We start from the raw sequence: 22,251 nt of genomic DNA, 5'->3' as shown, positions 1-22,251 counted from the left end.
CCCTCTCATCTCCCCTCTTCTCTTTCCTTCTCTCCTCAGGTTTCAGACAGACAAGGGCTCTGTCTCCCGCCCTCTGTTGCTCTTTCTGCCGCAGATGCAAACACACTCCCCAGAAAAGGATGAAGCTGTGCCGTGTCCCAAGTCGAGGAAGCATGAAGCTAGATAGAGGCACCTGTCAGGTGCAAGTGGAAGAAACAAGCTCCCCCCCCACGCACACGCACACACAATAAAATCCTGCACGTTGCACACGTTCGCTCCGTGCCCGAGCACTTTTCATGCATTTTCACTCGCTGATTAGCGAACGCACACACCACAACTTGAGGCGCTTGTAGAAGCGTGTACTGAACATGATGCATCACCGCAGCACGCGATGCTGCAGGGGAACAAGTGGTACGACCCTTCACTCAAGTGCAGTATTAAAGTATATTAAATAGTGTAATTATTTGCAAGCAACTCAATGTTGCTGCTGTATTGTAACTAGAGGTTCAAACATGCCAGAACAAATGTGTAATTGAACACAGACTAAGCTAACTAGCTATGTACGTTCAGTGAGTGCAACGGATAATCGCATAATGTCTAAAAAACAATATAGGTCAACAAGTCATCGCCTCAACTTACACCCACGAGCGCGCACGCGCTATTTCAGCGTACCACGCCGGCACGACACGTCAGGGTCAACAGTTGAAACAAAGTGTTATCTTACTCCTCTCATAACTGCAGGTGAGAGAAGGAAAAGGTTACAAGCCACAAACTGTGCCAGATGCGGGTTTCCAAAACATAATCTTTATGTTATTGTGACACGCAGGGTTCGGGTCAAATGCATTACAAGCTCACCCTACAGGCGCCTAAACCGGGAAAGAATTCTGTCATAAATTATATTTAGAGTAATGCTGCTGGAATGTCACAGTTTCAGTCATGAAACTTGACAGTCAAATGCAAAACAAATGCTAATTTGATGTTAGTCAGTCATAGGTCATTGCATAACCATCAGAAGGGCAGAACTGCGCAGTCATAATGCCTCATGAAGCAGTAGCTACGAAAGACAGTGTTTTAAGGCACGCATAGTCATGAGTCATGTGCCAGTGGTAGCAGAAGTTCTCTGACCTTTTTACAAAACTGAAAGTAGCAACGCCACAATTTAAGAATACAGTTAAGATAAGATAATCCTTTCGTTTATCCTACAGCAAGGATAAATAATAAGCGGTATCTGTAAAATGTACTAAGTAGATACAGAGAAATGGCCTCGCCCAGTGTTTTTTTTTTTTTGTTAAATGTTTTACTGTAGTATTAATGTCACTGAGACGGAAGCGGAGCTCGATTATTGTGGTTAACTGCACCCTAAAAAATGATTCATGGGGTTAGTAAGCTTGGCTCAAAGTCAAGAGCTCTTTACGGCACAAAAAAACAACAACAAAAAAAAAACATTTGTTATGTGTATACATTATAATGTCGGTCTAAATGGAAATAAATAAATAGTCCCAACTGAATAGCACATTAATTTTCTACTGATATTTCCACCTTAACTCAACATAGAGGTGTAGCTAGCACAACTTTAACTTGAAAGGCAACAGTTTCCATGAACATTTTTACGTAGAATGAAAGGAAAAGAAATAAGTTAGAGAAACTAGAAGGATTAATTTGCTGCTTTCTCTGATAAAGTAGCCTGGCAGCAGCTCAGGGGGCAGAGCGGTCGCCCGATAATGGAAAGGTTATCGGCCTAAAATGCTGTACATGTTGTTAAAATTAAGTTTAACTTAAATAACTTTGAAGAAGACAAGGCAAATTGTGTCCCTTGTACTAAAGTAATTGAGTTGACCTAACTAGAAAAGTCTTGTGTCATGTACTTAGTACTAGCTAAGTTGACATAACTTAAAAATGTCCATGCAAATTGTTACATAAATTTTTTACATCGAGCCATCACGTCATTTTTTAGGGCGTGGAGTTTAGTCATTTTATACACTCACAAGAGGCCTCTTTTACTGTATAATAATTCTTTTACATCATATGACACGATTGGCTCCGAAATTGCTCAGTAATAGCCAAGTGAAAAAGTACCATGCAACTTTTCGACTGTCCTGCAGAAGGACGCGGGGGGGCTGGAGCCTCTCCTGGCTGTCAGTGGGTGAGAGGCGGGCTGCACCGTGGACGGGTTGCCTGTTTCTAGCGGCACCAACATGAAGAGACAAACAACCGTTCGCTCCCTTGTGCACAATGCAGCTGATTTAGAATCGCCAATCACTGCGTGTCTCTGGAATGTGGGCGGAAGGTGGAGAAAACCAACCCCAGAACGGAGAACATGCGAGCTGCACACAGAAAGACCAGTGATGCATGTCGGTGGTATTTGTCTGTTGAACTCAACAGAGTGGACAGAAGTGAATTACACAATTAAGCAAAACAAATAATAGGAACAGTAAAAGCAGTAGAGTGAAATATCAAAATGTCTAAAATGTTACATGACAGAAGAACAAAGGCAATAATAATAATAAAAAAATTATAATTGCACATGAATAAAAAATGTTATTTTAGGTTTAATATTGCATAGTCTGTGACAGCATTATATAATCCCTCATGACCGGTTTAAAGAACACATCATCTACCCTCATATCGTTATTATTCATGTATTCCGCTTTATCTGCTCCCTGTCTAAACACTTAAATGGAACAGAGGCAGAAGTGTCATTTGTAACTTCTCGTCATCTCATTTATGCACAAACACATCGCTAATGACGGAGAAGGGCTCACTGGGATCCTCCTCTCACATGTAACGGTGGGTTTGACCCGTGGGGGGAGCAGAGCTCGGACTGGACAGAGCCTTGGATTCAAAACTCCACTGAGAGATAAGATGAACACATCTTTGTTGTTTGGATTATTGTCTCAGTTGGAGCACATTTCCCTCACAAATGCGCTTGAAAGCGTTTATGGTGATGATCTTGGCTGAAGGGGACGATCGCTGTGAATTTTAACAAAGCCGGAAAATGATCTTATGATTCAGAGAAACAGAATTAAAAACCTTTTCATTCCGAATTCCAAAATAGACACAATCACCGTCATCTTTTTTTCTTTTTCTTCTTCACTAAAAGGAACAATTTGCCAGATGTAAAAAGTGCACTCAGTTCTGCGAAGTTGTCAAAAATAATTAAATCTGCATCTCGTTGTTGAGCATAATAGGGATCCTAACGACATGAAAGCAGGAATAAGACCCCTGCAGAAAATACATGTACAAATTTCTCACAAACTAATGTTTATTTTCTCTTCACTCTCAGGTGATATCTGTTTTATTATCCAGGGTGACAACTGTTCCTAAACAGGCCTTTTATTGCACATCTGTCCTTCCTGCTTGGCCGATGAATCCACATGCACACAATGTAATCGAAACCAGTGCTCTGGAGGGATGCCCAAAAACTGGAGCTGTTATCGCAATCAGCGTTACACCCCCAGTGACATGCTGTGGTTAATTAGGCTCGATTATTAAATCCAGCATTCTTTGCAATGGTGTCATTGTCACTCTGGGCTCATAGCTACAGGTGTTTACAACAAGCCTGGGCCTGCAGAGGATTTAGGAAAAGCCTGCTCTTCCACCTCCGCTTTATAACGTGTTAACATTCCTCCACCACTTTTGGAGTATCAGCTCATGGAGAAGTGACATCCGGTTGAGCGGAGCCATTTTGTGATGAATGCATCCCCTTCATTCCCTTCTCCTGCACCAACGTACAAGCATTCTTCAGTCATTACGAAGGGATGCTGGTCTGTTTGGTTTTTAAAAAAGCGGACCTGGCAGTTATTAGATACACACTGCGGAGCACGGCGCCAACGTTCATACATTCCTCCAGAGATGGTGCCCACGCATCACAAGGAACACGCACGGGGGAAAAAGAAACCAAAGATATTGTGCAGATAGGATAAGTAATTATAAGTTGAAAGTCAGTGTTGAGAATGACAGGCCTTATCTGGGTCAGCCAAAGTAGCTAAGTGTGAGAAATGTTAACTACAGGATGCAGCATTTGAAGTGGCATCTGTAAATTAGAGGATGCAAAATGCAGAGACTTCAACTTGGCGCCAGAGGTGTAAAAGTGTAAAACAAACTCTGTCAATGGAAAAATATATTTGTAACCCATAAATAAAAAAAAAACAAAAAACAGCTTGTGACTCAATTTTCTCCATGACCTCAACACAACAGCAGGCACGTGGGGTTGTATTGCATATGAAGGCATTATTAGTCAATCAAGAGAGTGTGACTAATCCTCCCCTTTTTATTAAGCACAAAAAGGGTAGAAAATCCCTGGTTGCTGCCTCTGAAATGTGAATCTGTTTTGCTTCTGTTTATCATCTATGACGTTAAAATGCACTTGTTGTGTTTAACCTCCTGAGACCTGGGCTTTTGTTTGCTCTGCATTTTTAAATTAGCAGGACCTAAGAACTATAAAAACCAAGCGTCGTCTTTGAACAGGAAGTAGTTTTTGGAAAGGAACTGTGTCCTCATATGTGGACATGGGGATTATTTCACTATTTCAATTATATAATAAAGTGACCAATATGTAACAAAATATAAAACTGTTCATTTTCATGTCTGAACATGGCTGCGCAAAAGGCAGAATTGCAAATAATGAATTCCCAACGTCGAGTGCAACGAGTTGGCAATGAGTACTTACTAATTAGCAAAGTTATAGCTTGGTACTATTGACAGAATGTGCATGTCATATGAAACTAGAAAGGTTAATAGACATAAATAAACAAGTTTCAACTGTAGAATTTGATGCGGTTTTGTACTTTTGTCCCGTGATTGGCTGTAGAATGAATCTGCTGAAATTAACGCTGTTACGTTTCTACGCCATCTAGTACCTAGTTAAGAGGATACAAGTTTAAATGAAGCACGATAATAATCGGCCACAAACCTAAAACTTAATGTCCCCATGTGAGGACGCAGGGTCTTGGGAGCTTAATAAAAATCAATTACTTTTTTAAAAAGAATTGCTTGATTTATTCACTGAGGCCTTGTAATGGACAAATAGTTTTTGTTTATGATTGGAAAACATGTACAAGGGCTCGGAAACATTTTAAAGTGTATATTTCTACTATGAGAATTTAATTGAGGTGTTAATTAGTCAGGAAAATAATGAGTGTTTAATAGATACACCCCCGTGGATGCCTGTGAAACCCTGTCACGCTTGCCGCTTCATCCCGTTAAGCTATTCATTCTTCCGAAGCACCTTCAAAGCTGTCTCAGGGGGACGCAAAACACACTTACACAAACACAGGTGGCAGCGAACAGGTCGGTCCACTACCCAGAATGACCTAACGTCCCCAGGAAAGGACACACCTTTACCTGCGAGGTGTCAACACGAGAAAACCTTATTAAAAATCGGTGCACATTTGGCCTTTCGGTGGCGTGACAAATAAACCGTTTTATAGGAACACTGTGGAGGTGTGGTAATTGCTGGGGTAAAAGCTTTCTGGAACATTTGCATATTTATTGACATAAAAGCACATTGAATCTAATTTCTTAATGTGCCATTTGTATTTAGAAACATGAAGTAATCTTTCGCTGTGTTCTAAAGTATTGAATTAATAATTGCACTGCATTGCATTTTAATCCATCACAGCAAGAGTTGCTATTGACGATAAACAATAAAAGTGATGCTTTATGTGTTGTGTTAGCTTGGTTGCAGTTTAACTGGTTGGCTGAATGTCATTTGGGTTTGTTTTTATTACGTTTTTACATTAATTTAAGTTGCTTTTTCTTTTATATCAGTTATAGCTGCTTAAACTTAACATTAAATTGTAACTGCACAAGTGTGTGAAACAGCTTTTTATATGAAATAAATTGAAACTAATCTTAAAAACGAATCCAAACCCATTTCTTGATGCGAAAATAAATTTCTTAAGGTTTGCAAGCATTTCCTTACAGCATTGCACATGCTGCAGTTTGTCTTATCTTTGCAATACACTGTGTACACTTTGAATGTAAAGTAATAGCATGTTTCATACCAAGGAAAAAAGTTCCCCTGCATACCTCTAATCACCTGTTAACACCCCGAGGACGGAGCACCTGTTCACCTTCCTCCACTCACAGTCTGCAGGCTGTAATCTCCGTCGAAGTTATAAATATCTACGGCCCATAACGCCACGTCTTTTTTCCAGTAACTCATTAAGGGATGCAAGACAAGCTTTGCAGTTTGGCAGATGTTTTATCTGCAGGAGTTATTGCACTGCCGTAGACCAGAGCCGGTTTTCATAATGTCTTCCTGAAGTTACTGATTTGAATGCGAAAGCAGTCAGCTTCAAGAACATTCACAAGTGTTGACTCCGTACACGGAAGAAAACAAATGTTACTGTTGGCACTGAAGGTTCTAATTATCTTATGGAGGAAGAAGAAGAGGAAGAATACATCCATCTCCAGTGACAACTTTTCCACATGCAATCTGAGCATCTACAGTAGAAATCATCAACTTTTACCTGAGGAAAGATTAGACCTAGTTCCTGCAGCCATTAAACTAAGTGAAAGCCTGCAGAGAAATACATTCTCAATGCCTCATATTACTTCTATGCATTCATGGAAAAAGTGAAATTAGACATCAATCAAACGTCAAATGGCAACGAGAAATGTGCAGAGGGACATACTGTTTTTGATCTCCCAGCTGCGGTGTTTCCCTCCCTCTGGTGGTTCACAAAGATTATTTTTTTAAAATTTAAATACCTCATTTTGGGAAACGTCACATCAGGTTTTCAAGTCATCACAGGAGATTAAATGAGAGTTATAAAATGTGTTACTGTTTTGTAAGTCTATAATTCTCTTTGCCAGCTTTAGAGTAAGTTGGACACTGCGTCTTAAAGCAGAGATACGTGGAAATGTTTGCCAAACTATTGTTAGTGACACCTCAGCCATTACCTGTCATGTATATACATATATATACTTCATATTTATTTTAATATCACATGAGGAAACAATGACTCATTGTGATCACTATTTGCTTTTGAAATACAAAAAAACAAAAAACTCTTGCGTCTGTTAAAACAGTAGCTCACACCCTTTATTGACCTACCTTAGTGTTTTTCCACACCTCCTGTTATAGAAACACTGTTGCTGACGTGCTGTACTGTCCCTCCTTGTACTACTGCAATGGCACGAAGAGAAAAGGGAACATGCCATCCGTGTTAGTCAGGATCACGATAGGATGTCATGGTTGGACAGTCATTGTTCTGTTTTTTGGGAGATGAGAAAGATGTACCTATTTACAGTTAATGATTAACGTTTAGATGAAAATGTACTCATATTTACAAATAATCTATTTGTCAGCTAATGTATGTATACATGTACTTCAGAAGGCATGACACACAATAATAATAATCTATCCATGGTTTGTGGCTAATGTTCACAAGGCAGATATTTAAATCGAACCTAAGATTTCACTGGCACATGAGATAAATTGATCAATACCTTCCTCCCGAGTCGTCAAATGATCTTGTATCAATTCAAGCTCAATGGCGCAGCCTATTGCTTTCGAGCGACACTGCAGCTGCGGACTTTACGCTGGGCCGGTCACGTGATTTGAGCGTCACTGTCTTGCGTCAAGCCGTAGATGAATCCGGAAGTGAGATGCTCCGCGTACTAACAATGGTGTCCTTCTCTGTTTAGAGCTCAAAAAAACATACATAAAATGAGCAAAAGTCATTTTATGTCAGGCAAAAGGCAACGCGATAAGATGACATATCCTGAATGTGAGTTTCTGGTCACCGCTAATAATTAATAAAGTGCCTCTGAAGGCGAACAGTATGGACCCTAGCAAAACTGGAGCAGGCTCCTACACGGTAAGACAAGTTGACATACTATAGTTTCTTTTTTTTTGATCGTCTGACTGTACCTCTCTTAAATATTAAACTATAGCATTTACAGTGGTGCTTTTTAACGTTGTCAAATCTTCAAATAATAACTGAAAACCTGTCGATAAAATTATGGTAAACAAACATGACAACACTTTCGTTTTTAGCATTTGCGTGAGTCTCCGAGTACAAGGTGGAAATGATCACCCGTAAATGAACTGCACAAATTAAATGATTGTATTAGACCAAACATAATTCTATCAGTATTTTCTCCCTTTTTTTTTTTTTTTTTTTTTTTAGGACAATCTCATCGGTACTTTACTGGCGATCTTCGGGAATGTACTTGTCAGCATCGCCTTGAGCATTCAGGTACAGAACTAATTGGTTTGTTTTGTAAAAAACAAACAAACATTTATTTGACTTCATCTCTTCCAGGGAAGGTAGCATGTTAATTAAAGGTCTCATATACATTTTTTTGTTTTTTTTGTAGTTCTTTCTCAGTGTGTACCATTACCTCTTGTGCCAACATAACTTCTGGGCAGTGTTGGAAAGTAACTTGCATTTAATCAAACGCTGTACTATTTTCCATCTACGCTCACTCCACTACATCTTAAGTTTGCATTTAGTTTTGAGATGAAGATTTTACACTACAGCTCATATAAGAAGTTTTTAAAATACAACTCATGATTGAAGATTAAAGTGATAGTTTCCCATTGTTTTGGCTTCATCTCACAAAAAAAACCTGTGTTTATTCAGGGTTGCAATGCTTTCCATAATGTTATGAGCTTCACCAAGAACCTGGGTCACCTGGTTTCATTCACAATTACTCAATTTATGTTCGAGTAATTCTTTTTCTGACCAAAGAACAATTGGTGCCAAACGTCCATAAACTGAAGACAGATCTCCACGTTCTTCTTTTCTTTCCCGTTAATCATTTCATGACCCCTCAGATTTAACTGGTGTCCATATCTATAAACCTGTCAGTAGTTCAAACTAGCTGCAGCTGTAACATGTTGCTTAAATGCACCACTGTTCTAATATAATAATTTTGCTGCTTGTACATATGAGTGTTTTTACATGACTGTGTCGGAACAAAAGTAAAAGACCTGAACACTTCTTCATGTATGATTACCCCTAAGGTCTAAGCTTTGATTACAGGGTTGTTGTCTTATGTTGATGAACACATCACTGTGTTCTGCTATTACTTCTGCTTTCTTGATTTACAATATCACTTTTGTCAATCCATTTTTTATTTGTGTGGTTTAAGCCTTCCCTGGTCATTTAAAGCCTTTGTACTGCAGTAGACGTTGTGTTCACTTTTTATCACTGCTGTGTTTTTCCTCACAGAAATACAGCCATGTGACATTAGCAGGAACGAAGGACAAGCGTAGCTTCTACCGCACTAAAACCTGGTGGGCTGGGTTCATATTCACCTGTTTAGGGGAGGCAGCCAACTTCACCTCTTACGCTTTCGCCCCTCTTGCTCTTGTGGCGCCTCTCAATGCAGTGGCTGTCCTGAGTGAGTACTTGCTCCATGTTCCCAAATATAGCCTTAGTCATGTTCACACATAAATACTCATTGTAATAGTCAATGTTAATGTTTCACCTCATTTATTTATTTATTGTTTTCCAGCAAGTTCAATTTTGGGCTTTCTCTTTCTACGCGACAAGTGTAAACCCAAGGACTTTGCAAGTGAGTTTGAATAAATGTGACTGGCTGAAGATAGGTGGCTGCAGACACACTCATGCAATTATCACTGAACATGTCATTCTATGCAAATTTTTAGTGACGCCTCATGCAGCTGCTCTAATTGACTCAAAGTACAGTATGTGCTTGGTATATTTGGCTGGAAATGTAACGGGTTACAAGCATAATCTGACTTTGACTTAACAAGGCTTGCTTCCTTGTAATCAGTTTGTTTTATTTTATGTTATTTCAGAGCACTATGTGCTGAGCTTCCTGGGCTACATCCTAACTGTAGGAGGCACGTACCTCTTTGTTACATTTGGTCCGAACTCTCATGAAAAACTCAAAGCCGAGAACATTGTGAAGCACCTTGTTGGATGGCCTGTCCTCCTGTACCTGGTAAGATATTTTCAGTAAACATACACAAAACAATTGATTCATGTGCAACATTCAAATGGGGATCTCTGATATAAGGGTATAAATATGTAATGTATAAATATAAGGGTGGGGATCAGCCGAGGCCCTATGATATGATATTGTCACAATACTGAAGGCATGATGCTGTGTTAGAGCAGATTTAGACATTTTGTGTTATGTTGATGTTGCCATAACAATTATTAACATATTTTGTGATGTATTTGCCTGAAGGCAAACTGTCATGAGTTTTGTCTAATGAGTCAGTGTTCACAGTTAAAACACTAAACTGTTTAGTTAGCTGCAGCAGCACCATCTAGTGGACTAAAAAAGCAATAAATAATTTTTTTTTCTAGTATCAGAAAGTTCAATTTGCAAATAAAAGGTTGAGAGCATAAGTGTATGGATACAATCTTCTCTTTTTTTTATTTATACACACATGCACACTGAACTGTCAGTCTTGTTTGAACAATGCAGTGCTCTTAAAAACGATACAATGGCCCTGAGAGACTGTAAAATCTGCATAATGATCACCTTTGAGGGCGTAGTGTTCAAGGTCTGTCACGTAGACATGCATGATGTCACACAGTTCACAACTGCCTCAGCAAAGTAGGTACATGCAGCAGGTACATCAAACTAGCACCACTGAATTTACTGCAGGGCTGCAGTATAGTATAGTATCCCATGTTGTGTTTTTGTTATTTGATTTTCACTTTAGGCATAAATTATGTCCAAACACAAATGTAACTAAACAAAAATCCCAGAGTTTTTGACCCTCTCTAGCTTTAAGATTAAGTGTAATATAATTGAACCGTCCCGTGCTCCATGGTTTATGTATGTCTTAATCTGATGTTCACTGTTGTTGTTATTCTAATTGCCAGCTCCTGGAAGTTATCACGTTCTGCCTGCTTTTATACTTCTACAAACAGCGCAGCGCTAACTACGTCGTTATTATTCTGCTGCTGGTCGCGCTGCTGGGTGAGTCTCCTGCATTGAAGCCAGTCAATCTGGTAGCATCTGAGCAATTACCATAGCTCATTAGGCTACATTACCAAGTTGTGATTGTTCGAACGACACCGGAGCTGCAGAGAAATGATTCTTGCTCGCTTTTTTTGTTTCGTGTTTAACTGTATTTATTATCTCACAGGCTCCGTCACAGTCATTACGGTGAAGGCTGTGTCGGGCATGTTGGTTCTCACCGTCGAGGGCACCATGCAGCTTGACTACCCCATCTTCACCGTCATGTTTGTGTGCATGGTGGCGTCGGCGATCTTCCAGGCCAGGTGAGATGGCTTTAAGGAAAAACACATGGATTGCTGTAACTTTGCCTCTCAGCAAATTAAAAGCCCTTATATTTCAGGAAGGTTTACCCCTTTTTCACAGTTTTTATGAAACTGTCGTTGTAGATTTCTCTCGCAAGCTGTTAGGCTGCATGACTCCTCTCTGATCGCCAGTGTCAACTACGTCCTCTCCACCTGCTTTGCCGTGGTTGCCGGTGAGCTGTTGTACTTCTCTTTTGTCGTATCGTTTTAGACTAATTGGTTGGTGCAGTTCATCACCTAGCACAACAGCAATTTAGCAGTGATCTCGCAGCTTGAGCTTAAGTAGTTAAAAACTCCTTCTTTGTTTGTCAATGCTTTGCAGTCTCGACGTGGAAGTAATCTGAGATTTCTTTTTTTTCTGGTTTACAGGAGCTGTGTTTTACCTAGAGTTTAACAATGAAGACGTCCTTCACATCTGCATGTTTGTGTTGGGGTGAGTGTTCAATCCATAGTTGGCCTTTTTTCACAGGAAAAAATGACTAAAGGCTGAATTTCATATGATTCTTTCAGTGCATACTACTGTGCATGCTGCACTTAGACGTACTAGACCCGTGCATAGAACAGAGTCATTTTAAATGTTACTAGTAATGCATTTGACTTTCCTATGCTGCATCCAAATAATAAGAAGAACAAAAAACAGACATTTGATTTGAGTAAAGACTGAAGCTGATTTTATTTATTTTTTTATTTGTACAGAGTGGTATTCTGTTTCCTTGGGGTCTTTTTCATCACCAAAACCAGGAAAAGGACACAAGCCTTTGAGCCATATGTCACTATGGATATGGCTAACGGTTAGTAAAAAAAAATGTATGTTTTAATTTATGCCAAAAATGTATTGAGGCTGCAAAGGAAATTATTCTTATGTGATCAAACATACTCATTCAGTTTAAATAAAATAAAGGTAAGATCCGTTCAGTTTGTCTAGCTGACCTTAGGTTGTCCGTCCCATCACCAGGTGTCCCAACGATTCACGACAAAGGCTTGGTGGTTCAGCCAGACTTCAACGGTTCCTTCTCCTACGGAGCTCTTGTCAACAACGACGGGGTGACTCCCGCCACTGTACCAGTCCCCCTAGAACAACCACCAGTCATTTCCAAATCCCCTGAATCGTCTCGCGGCCAGCTTGACCTAAAGAAGGACTAAAATGGAGTACCGCTCCCCCTTTGTTCCGTTCAGCTAGAAACAGCATTCAGAGGATCTCGATCCAAGTTAGGTGTATTCTTTTTCTTTTTCTATCATGATCACCGATCGACCTCCTGATCAGTGTCCACTGGGTGTTTTAGATGTTCTCTTATTGCCTTACACTCCTCCTGCACATGCTCTTCTTTTTGAAGCCTCTAAACCAAAACCTTGAAAAGCCTTCCTTTTGTGTGAAGATGTCAGCTGTGTGCATTCCAGAAGAAACATGGAGCCATGAACTGTTGTAGCGGGTTCACAGATGTGGCCTCAGATAATATGACAGCAGAGACATTTGCTGCACCTTGAACCTTCCTGCCTTTTACTGTGTGTCCTCAACTAGTTAATGAGTTTTGTTCCCATTTAGTCATTTATGGGAATATATAAAGAGATCTGTTCTTCCACTGAGGCTTTTTTTTACTGAAGCTACTCCTCATGCCAGGGCTGTTATCAACCCATGTTGTAATGTATGTATTTCAGAAGAAGACATGCCAATGAAGATTTTCACTTTAAATATCTGCCTCTAACTCAGTATTTACGCACTGCCTCTGATTTTTTGGACTTCATTGAATTATTGCTTTTCCCTATGTGACCAAGCACTGGGTGCAATTGTTATTAATTTATTGTATTTATTAACATTGTCTTGTAATCTCTCTTTCTGTGCCTTGAGAGGTGATTTTACACTGGATAGACTGGTGGAATGTGGTACGTAATACAAGTAGGTGTGTGATAAATTACCATGACGGGAGGTTTAGTGAAAGGTAACCCGTCAGTGCCTCTTTGAAAGCATCAACCACCAGAAAAGCAACAATGCTTTGGTCGACTCTAAATGAAGCGGAGATAACGGGAATTGGTAAATTTTCCATCACGGTTTTGGCTTCAATTTAGCTCGTACATTTACCCTTGGGAGTTTCTGATGACAAACATATCTAAAATAAACATGTGTAGTTAAATATGCACCATTACCAATGTTTCTTTCTTTTAGGATTTATTTTAAATGTAACCACGTCCGTTTTTTTTAAGCTAAAGGTTATGCTGCAAAATGAATTGCTGCATAAATGGTACTTTTAGACACGTCTTCCCACTGTTCTATGAGGATTAGATGCTGTAGCCCAATGTTAAGTTCAATGGAATGAATGGAACCAGGATTGCTTTTTAATAACGGTACAATGAAGCTGTAAGACTTTTTTCCATTGTGAATTACTGTATGTGTAATGTTGTGTCATAAATTGGTTGTAATGCAGTTTTGGTATATTTGTAACCTGGTGTCTGGTGGCTTTAGGAACACGTTCTCAGCTGGGTTTGCACAACTCTCCACATTAATCTATTTAAATTCACACCGATGTCTTCTGGCCGAGTCATTCAGACTTATCTTAGTATTTCAGTGCCTCAACTTCTGTTGGAAGTCCTTACAGGTCCCCATTACATATTTTGTGACTTGGTTATTTGGCCATAACATTCCGTTCTTGCATTTCCATTGTGAAATTTAGCATGCAGAAAATCCTGCTCACCCATCTGGCTTAGTTTTAACAACAAGAATCAAGTTGCATTATGTTGCTTGGCATGCAGGTGAAAAGTCTCAAAAGACTGAAAACCCTCAAGTTTAACTGTTAATATCAAATTTTGTGCGTGCAACAGGTGGCTGTAGAGCACTGAACTGTAAACCTGGAAGTGTTACACTGTTATAGCATAGACTTGTACACAGTAGGAGAGTCGGTTAATAGTTCCTCTGACCGATTCGACCCTCCGGGATGTCCTTGTGAAATTATTAAACCAGTTTGCAGCAGATCGCTCTGTGCCGTTTCGCTTTGCTGCCTGGTCGTCACCAATCTTGACGCCTGCGCATCCTCCCCTCGCTGCGACCTGATTGGTCGCTGAGAGCATCCGCCGGCGTCTCATTGGTCTCACCTGACGCAGGAGTACTAGGGTGCATCAACACCGAGTCCGATAATCCAGCGATATAATAACAACAATAATAATAACACAACCATACCGCATCTGACAGCAGCCGTCAAAACACCAGAGCGGCCTCCTATCCTTTTTATTTTATTCAACTCACGTCACCTGAAAACTCCGACTTTAAACGTAAAAATGGCTCGTTTGTGCGGCTTTCACTGACAGCGGTGAGGTGAGTGACAACACGGACGAGAATAAATGCATTTACACCAATTAGAAAGGGAATTTGAAAAGTTTCCAACAAATTATATGTCTTGAAAAACGCTATTTTTGGTGTTTCCTTGTTATCCTACTCGAAAAATATCTTTAGCCTTGTATGTTTTGACTTGCTGTTAAAACAGCAGTGAAATAACGTGCTTGCTAAAAATTGTGTTGTTTTTTGCTTTCTGAAAACGTTCAAATATGACAAATATGAGGCAATTATGGATATAGGATATAGAATAACGATATGCTCGTGCCACTATTTTGCACGCGCTTCACGTAATATCCAAGGGTTTCCTCGTTGTACACGCGAGGCACATTTCAGTGTCGCGATATTCTACGGCTGTTTACACACCGGGTGCGAGACGTTATGGTTTCACTGTTGCTTTATTCGCACTTTTTTTTCTACAAAATGGTGTAGCTCTTTACTTGTTGAAATAAACTTCCTCGCAGTTTTTACATTAAATAGTAGACATCTGGTTGATTATTTTTTAACTTTAACCTGCTTGAAATATTGATGACAAGCGCCATTCGGATGTTTGCACCACTAGATGGAACTCTACCCTCAATTTGTGATGAGCTCCTGTCAGAGAGAAAGTTTCACACGTTATCGTCAGACTTAATAAAAGCAGAGCAAGCAAACTAATAAATCAATATATCAACAATTATTACAGGTATTATCCTCTTTTAAATGTCATTTGTTTCATTTGTGACCTCATAATGACACCAGCAGATGTGGTAGTTTATAAATAGATGTCCAAAATGTCCAAATGCACATTGACTAAGCAGGGGTTGAGTAGGCTCCCGTAGATGGATCTCATGCTCTGGATCTGGATCACTTCTTAAGAGGTGAACAAAACCCAGAATTTCCCCCATTTAGAGATGAGATGTTATTGGTCAGTGTCAGGCAATAACTGCGCTCAACTTGTTTCACACTCATGCTTCTGTTGTTGTGTGGTGTAGGACACCAGGTGGTGGCGTTCCATCTTTTTAGGCGGTAAGACTCTTAAACCATAAAGCCAGACAATGCAGTAGTCCTTAGCCAAATCCTGTTCTCTTAGTAATCAAGTAAGCTGGACCTAAACCAGGGGTGAACTGTCTTCAGGGTTGAACAAGTTGCTCACAATATCTTGTTTCCCCCTATGGAGACGAGGCTGTGCTCACCATGTTTCATACCTGCACTTGTTGTTGTGTGCTTTAGGACCCCAGCTTGTGGTGTTCCATTTTTGTTGCTGGTAACACTTAACATATTTTAAAATGTACAATCAGTTATCACTGTTCCTAGTAATATAGTCACAGATCAAGCATTATTTCAATTTTGAAATAATTCTGTGACCTCGACTATGCTCCTCGCCTGTGACCTCACAGATGTTGCGATTATAGATTTGACATCACAGATGGTGTCGCACTTAAAATATAGAGGGTATGCATTGACATCACTGTCACTCTGGGCCACGCCCCCTCGAGTGGCAAAAACATGGTAAAATGTAGCAGTTAATGCAGGGAGACTGGAAAAAATGTGGATTAACAGATAAAATTAAGGACACTTGGATTCAACAATGATCCATATGAAGTAGTGTGGATTTTTGAAAAGTGGACTATCCTTAGTTTTAGTTAGTTTAAGTTAGTTTTAGGTCATTTCAGTTATGATACATGTAGCTAAATAAAAGATGCTAACGCTAAGAGCTTCAGTGAAAAGTGACGTTAGCTATACAATACTGTAGCATTTGACCGGACGTTAAAAGGATGACGAGGAGTGATCGTGAATATTCTGTTTGTAGTTTTATTGTTATTTATTGTTAGAACTGAAATAGTTAACTATATAACTACGCCAAACAACAACATCGACAAACTTATCTGGCAGCCCTCCTGAACGTAACATAAGTAAGGTATGACTGATTCTAGTTGTTTCTTCCAAATGCCATGAATCTCTGGATGTTAATGAATCTCTGTTCTGTCGCTGTGCAATGAAGGATCCCAGCTGGTGGAACTTTCTCATCATTGCTGGCTCATTCCAACCCCAACCCCCGTCTTACAGGGTCATTAGGGTACAAGTTATCAATCGTCAGACATCCACGACATGACACTAATTACTTATCTTTACTTTCCAACTTTCTGCATACCATCTATTACATCCTTGAATAGCATTGTGTCACTATCACTTTGTATTCAACCTCATATCCTTCTTATCTCCCAACTTACACGTGTCCTAACTTCCCCAGTTCCCGGCCGTCTCTGGTTGCCCGTCAGCAGCCTCTCAAAAGGCTTCACAATGCTGCGGGAAAGTTCCAAGGCGTGGAGCAATGGCTCAGAGGCCTACAGCAGCGACCCCGAGGAGGACGAGGAGGAGGAGGAAGAGGACATGGTGTTTGGTGACAGCGATCACGACTGCACGGCAGAGGAGATGATGGACCTGAGCGACCTTCCCACGGCCCTGTTCGCGTGCAGCGTCCACGAGGCTGTGTTCGAGCACGCCGCGCACAGGGTGAGATGCGGCGAACTCGCTTTCTGGGTCATATTTTTGTGGCGCATGTGCGTGTGTGTTTTTTCTTTCCTGATCGGGTGCGCCAGCGTGTGCATGTTTGAGTCATCTCGCTCGATGTGTCAGCCCGTTTATGATTCAAAGGTGGGCAACACGTGTGCGGTGTCATCCTCAGCCTCTGCTCCTCTCCGCTGAAGTCCAGTCACGGTTTCAAGCTGTGCTGCTGATTGCTCAACCGCACACACACACACACACACACATTTGCACACCTGATGCTTGTATTTATCTGCCAGGGAACATGAATGCAGGGCAACGGATTACACCATGACATGCACAGAACTGTGAGCCATACTAATCCATGTGTCTCTGCATATCATTCAGTCGTCATCTCACACAGTGTATTATTCATTCCCACTTATGATTATAGATTTAGCACCAGGCCTCATACATACTCGCTGCAGACACGTGCGGCCAGATACATTTGAGCCCGTGCACACTCCTACTGTATATATTCTGTTAAGGCCTTTCTACGGCTTTCTGACAGCTTTAGAGTAGGAACACTTGGATCCTGTACGCTGGAGGAGGATACAAAGAAGAGACTTTTAATTTTCTGCCCCTCTAATCCAATTATGCTGTCCTACCATGCCTCCATCTTTCCAGCTGGCATCCTTACATCTCCCTCTCTTCTCTCCTCGTAAGTCTTCTTTGTCACGTCCGTCCATCTCGCCCTAAAAGTTATCTAACCCATTGTCTGCACCACGGCGTTCTCTTTCTGATGGCAGTACGCTAACTTGCGTAACTCGCTTCTCCTTCCTCAAGTCTTTCAATATTCCCTTTCTGTCTGTCGCCTCGGCCTTCTTTATTCGTCCTCTCCGTACACATGAACGCAAAGCAGAGAGGCTAAATCTGGCGCATGCACAAAATCCCTTTAAATGAATCACTCACTGCTTTGTGAGCTCGCTGTTTGTACACCCGTTGCTCCTAGCGGCGGAGTCCGCCCCCTACCCTCCCTTTTCGCCTTGCCTCCTCACTTCATTACGATTCGCACTCCGGCTTTTAAGTGGAAATGCCTCCCACACACCCTTCAGTCAGTACATGTCAATAGAGTGTTTTCCATATGTTTCAAGTAAATGAGCCGCGCTAAAAATAGGAACTTTTGACATTTATTTTTACTTTCAAAATCGGGACAAGGGGGGGGGGGCGCAATGCGAAAATAAGTTGCTTCTGATGTTTCTCCCCCAGCATGGCGATGCTTGCAGCGGGGCTGTTTGATGCCCCGCACACGCACCCTTAGAACCTGTAACTTGTTTTAAAATGGGAAGGTTTCTGCATTTTTTCGAACTGCTAAAAACATCCCTAAATTTGCTGTGAGTGAAGAACAGGGACATGGCAACCTACATTTCTGTGTCTTTGGGCTCTTGGCTTCCTCCCAGGGCCGACATTACCTTCTGTTTCTGTTCTCAAAGGCCTGCATGCAGGAAGGATGGGCTGTTTCTGTAATCACACTGTGCTCTTTCAGAGGAGCAGGGAGGGACAGAAAGAGAGAGACGTACATGTGCCCCCGTATTTATAAGAAGCTCTTAGCACGCTGTAAAAGCCTTTCCCTTTCTCCTGCATTAGTGAAAAGTAAGTAAAACCTAGTGGCACACTTTCTCTTTTATCTTCAGTATTTTGTTCCGCCGACCAGCTTTAGGCTAGAATGGAGAGTGCTTATTGTTTCTTCAGGGAGTTCAGCTGAGGTCTGGTTGGACAGGCCCACTTCTCCCCTGATTGGGTTTATTATTCCCTCACTAATTTAAATTAATTCTCGCGATTAAAACAGGGCTGCGACTCTACACTTAATGATCTTGCCTAGCACTCAAATCATCCGTCCCAATTAAAATATCAAATGGGCTTTGTTTTTTAGTCCGCACGTGTCTCGCCTTTTATTTATTCGAGATGCATCATTTAAGCCTTTCTTTGCGAGAGCTTTCAAAAAGATGAAAATTCTTGGATGTTCTTTGAGGATCTTTTCATCCTCATTAATGTGTTTTTAAATTCCATTTCAATGCATTTTGCCTCTGGAGCAGCATTGTCATTCATTGTTCATAGAGAGGATCCAGTTTGATGTTGTTGTTTTTTTGTTTTTTCCTCAGTTCCTATTTTCTAACGATTCTGAATGTCAGGTGATGAATGCCTGTCTTCATCTTGACTGAAGCCGGCTGACTGTGTAAACAGTGGAAACAATGATGAAAATAAGGCTTGGGTTTTACTGTATATACCCAACAAACTTTTATAAAAAAAAATATATATATAATATTGTTAATTTCATTTAATTCACCCAGGAGTCGTAAAATAAAATTGCTTTTAATTTGAGTGATATTATTCGGGATAGTGGCGCAGGCTTTTGTACAGTGTGTTCTACTCCTCTTGAAAGCTGATCCTGAGTTGCCTACAGTTTCCCTGTCCTGCCTATTACAGTGTGGCCTGAGGAACACGTATACTATTTGCAATACTGTAGTCAAGCGTGGCTTTTTATGTTTCACAAGATTCATTATCCGCCATGTAGCACCCTCAGAAAACAAGTGTACGTGCACAAGGAGCGGGGGAGTTAGACACAAAGGTGTGTGTGTGTGTGTGTGTGGGCAAAGTAAAAAGGCGAAGTGGTTTCTGTGTTTGTCAAGACAAAGGTCAGAGAAGCCATTATAAGTCGTCCCTCATAGAGCGCAGTGTATATCAGGCCTAATCAGCACAGAGCAAAGCTTTCATTGCTTCTCCTGCTGCTGTCAGACTGAGCTCTCCTCAATCCATAACCAGCGCAATCAAGCAAGCGCCGGCCGCGAGCTTATATACAACATATATAGAAAACTATTTCTACTGTAACTGGATTATTCTAGGTTAATTATGCCATCTTAATTTAAATCGGTATATTTGAATTACCAATAGATCAAGTAAATTACATTGACCGTCTCGTGATAATGCAATGACAAACTTTTGAACCTGGCATTCGTGTGACCACCCACATAGTCCAGACCAGGCGCCCCCCCACCCCCAGAGCAATGACACAGGATGCAGCCTGACACAGAAACACACAAAAACAGCTTTAGAATGACTCAGAAAAACACTAAAAACAGCATAAAGCGTTGACCTGGCCTCCAAATTCACAAGATCCCAAACTGATCAAGTATCTGTGGGATGCACTGGAACAAGCCTGATCCTCAGGGGCCCGTCCCCTCATCCCATAGGACCCAAAGACCCCCCACTAGCAACATCCTGTTACCAGATACCACAGGACACCCTCAGAAGGCCCATGTCCATTCTCTGATGAGTCACAGCTGTTTTGGAGGCACAAAGGAGACCTACACGAAGTTAGGAACATGGTCATAATGTTATGTCTGATCAGTGTATTTGGAGGTACGTCTACATTCAACACCAGAAAACGTACAGGACTAAAATAGGTAGTGTATTTCTTTAAATCTGTAACAGTGTGATCACAAACTAAATATTTGATGCCAGCTTTTGGTACAGTATGTTCTACCAGCAACCAGCTAGTGAATTTACAGTTCACTGCAAAGCTTTGCAGTTTCATAAGACAGAATTTTAAGTACTATACTGTAAGAAGAAAGTGTAGAACTCTGAACTACAAACACTATTCTGGTCTGAACCAAAATAAATACGCATTTGGATTCCTCATCCCATTTAATCCCATGTTACAGTAAATAATCTACTAGACACCAAATTTCAATGGGATTAATTCTGCATGGGAATTTTTTTCTAAGGAAAACAGACAGAGGGGTTTTCTATAGATTCAAAGTTACCACGACAAAAATAACAACAGTAGCCACTAGATACTCCTGCAAAGATTTTCCAAACCGTACCTCTTAGCGATGCATTAACAGTGCGGCATTAATGGAGCGCTTTAAGTATGTGAAAAGTTGAGCTGCTCTCGCGGACGTTGTCTGTCCCACTCGAGTGCAATGTGTTTGATACCGTGACTCACCTATACGGGGACCGTGAAGTAGCCCAGTGCCGAGTGCGGCTGAAACATGAGGGACTAAAGATAGTGTGATGTGAAAAGTGGGAACTAAAGTGAGCGCGCGCGCGTTGGTTGTCCAAATGTAATGCGTGTACATACAGTGTGCGCGCGCGCGTGTGATCGTGATATGTTTGCATGTGTCAGACTGCGGGTCTATTTTTGGGTGTCAGTCCTCGAGGGGGAACGTGAGGGAGCGGGTGCTTGGCAGGCTGAAGGTCAGACATGATGCAGTGCAGAGTGAGTGAGTGCCCCTGGCCTCCTGCTCCTGCTGCGGCTTGGATATTATTCTGGTACGCTCACTGGGGCCGGTGTGTTTGTTTTCCTTGTCTTTATTAAGGCCAAGAAAGCAGAGGGCAATTCGGAAAGTGTGGACAACAATGGAAACTGGTGCGGCACTCAGGTGTTCGACAAAATGACAGCGTACTTTTTGATGGGTAGTCTACCCCCATGATTAGATATGATTTCCCAGTGAAGTTGGAGCCTCCACTGAGTACATACAGTACTGTGATACATGATTTATTTAGCCTGAATGAGGAGACAGAAAATGGCCAGTCACTCTCTCCTGTTTGCTAATTACACCTTAATCTGTGGGTGTGATCCCAACCCAAACAGCTTAGAGGCAGTTTGTGTCAGTCAGGCTTGGTTTGCACTTCGTTTCAGCTCTGATATGCAAAACAGCCGATGCCTTTTTTGTGTGCCATCTTGAATCAACAGCGCCGAGCAGCATTTAACCGCACTAACAAAACCACAGTTCAACCTAACAGCTTGTGGTGGATGAAACCAAACAAATTGAACAGTTTGCCACAGGATATGTACGACTCGCTGCTGGTTAACTGGATATTCTGAGTCATTCTCCGTTGCATTCCGTTTCTGCTTTGTGTCCCTCTTACGTGGGGAAAATGTAAATGGAAAGCCGTCTTCAAACGGGTCATGTTTACCATGTTCAGAGAAGAAAAATCCATGTAAACATCCTCCTCCATAGGTGGTAATTTCCATCAACATCCGACATTTTGGCTGCCGTTTACAAAAATGGAGGTGGTAACTTCTAGTCTCTGTGGCTTCTGGATGCCAACTGTTGCCCAATAGCAGTGTTCTCACAGTTAAAGCCTTTCCACATGTAAAACCAGCCAATACTTTGTAACTGACAGTCAGTCACTTGTAGACATTCACGGCTTTGTCAG

General features: G+C 41.1%; 2 protein-coding genes across 3 annotated transcripts in view; both read left to right on the top strand.

The window, feature by feature from the left end:
- The first annotated feature begins 7,570 nt into the window (after window positions 1-7,570).
- nipal3 (NIPA like domain containing 3) lies at window positions 7,571-13,659 on the top strand. The gene is made up of 11 exons (XM_047610558.1): window positions 7,571-7,805; window positions 8,118-8,186; window positions 9,165-9,336; window positions 9,451-9,510; window positions 9,758-9,903; window positions 10,800-10,896; window positions 11,066-11,201; window positions 11,325-11,413; window positions 11,610-11,673; window positions 11,937-12,031; window positions 12,196-13,659. Exons 1-11 carry the CDS (start codon window positions 7,770-7,772, stop codon window positions 12,381-12,383), a joined length of 1,152 nt encoding a protein of 383 aa, XP_047466514.1. The 5' UTR covers window positions 7,571-7,769; the 3' UTR covers window positions 12,384-13,659.
- Window positions 13,660-13,809: 150 nt separating this feature from the next.
- Window positions 13,810-22,251, top strand: part of rcan3 (regulator of calcineurin 3) — a 37,495-nt gene continuing 29,053 nt past the window's right edge. The window contains exons 1-2 of one of the 2 annotated variants that reach the window (XM_047610560.1): window positions 13,810-14,544; window positions 16,796-17,058. In XM_047610560.1, the coding sequence (XP_047466516.1) occupies window positions 16,846-17,058 (213 nt within the window). In that variant the 5' untranslated portion in view covers window positions 13,810-14,544; window positions 16,796-16,845. Of the gene's footprint in view, window positions 17,059-22,251 lie in introns of both variants that reach the window. The other variant, XM_047610559.1, reaches the window with a different exon arrangement.

This window comes from Mugil cephalus, chromosome 17 (assembly GCF_022458985.1).
Source record: "Mugil cephalus isolate CIBA_MC_2020 chromosome 17, CIBA_Mcephalus_1.1, whole genome shotgun sequence".
Taxonomy (NCBI): Eukaryota; Metazoa; Chordata; class Actinopteri; order Mugiliformes; family Mugilidae; genus Mugil; species Mugil cephalus.
This window is presented reverse-complemented; position numbering and strand designations above follow the sequence as displayed.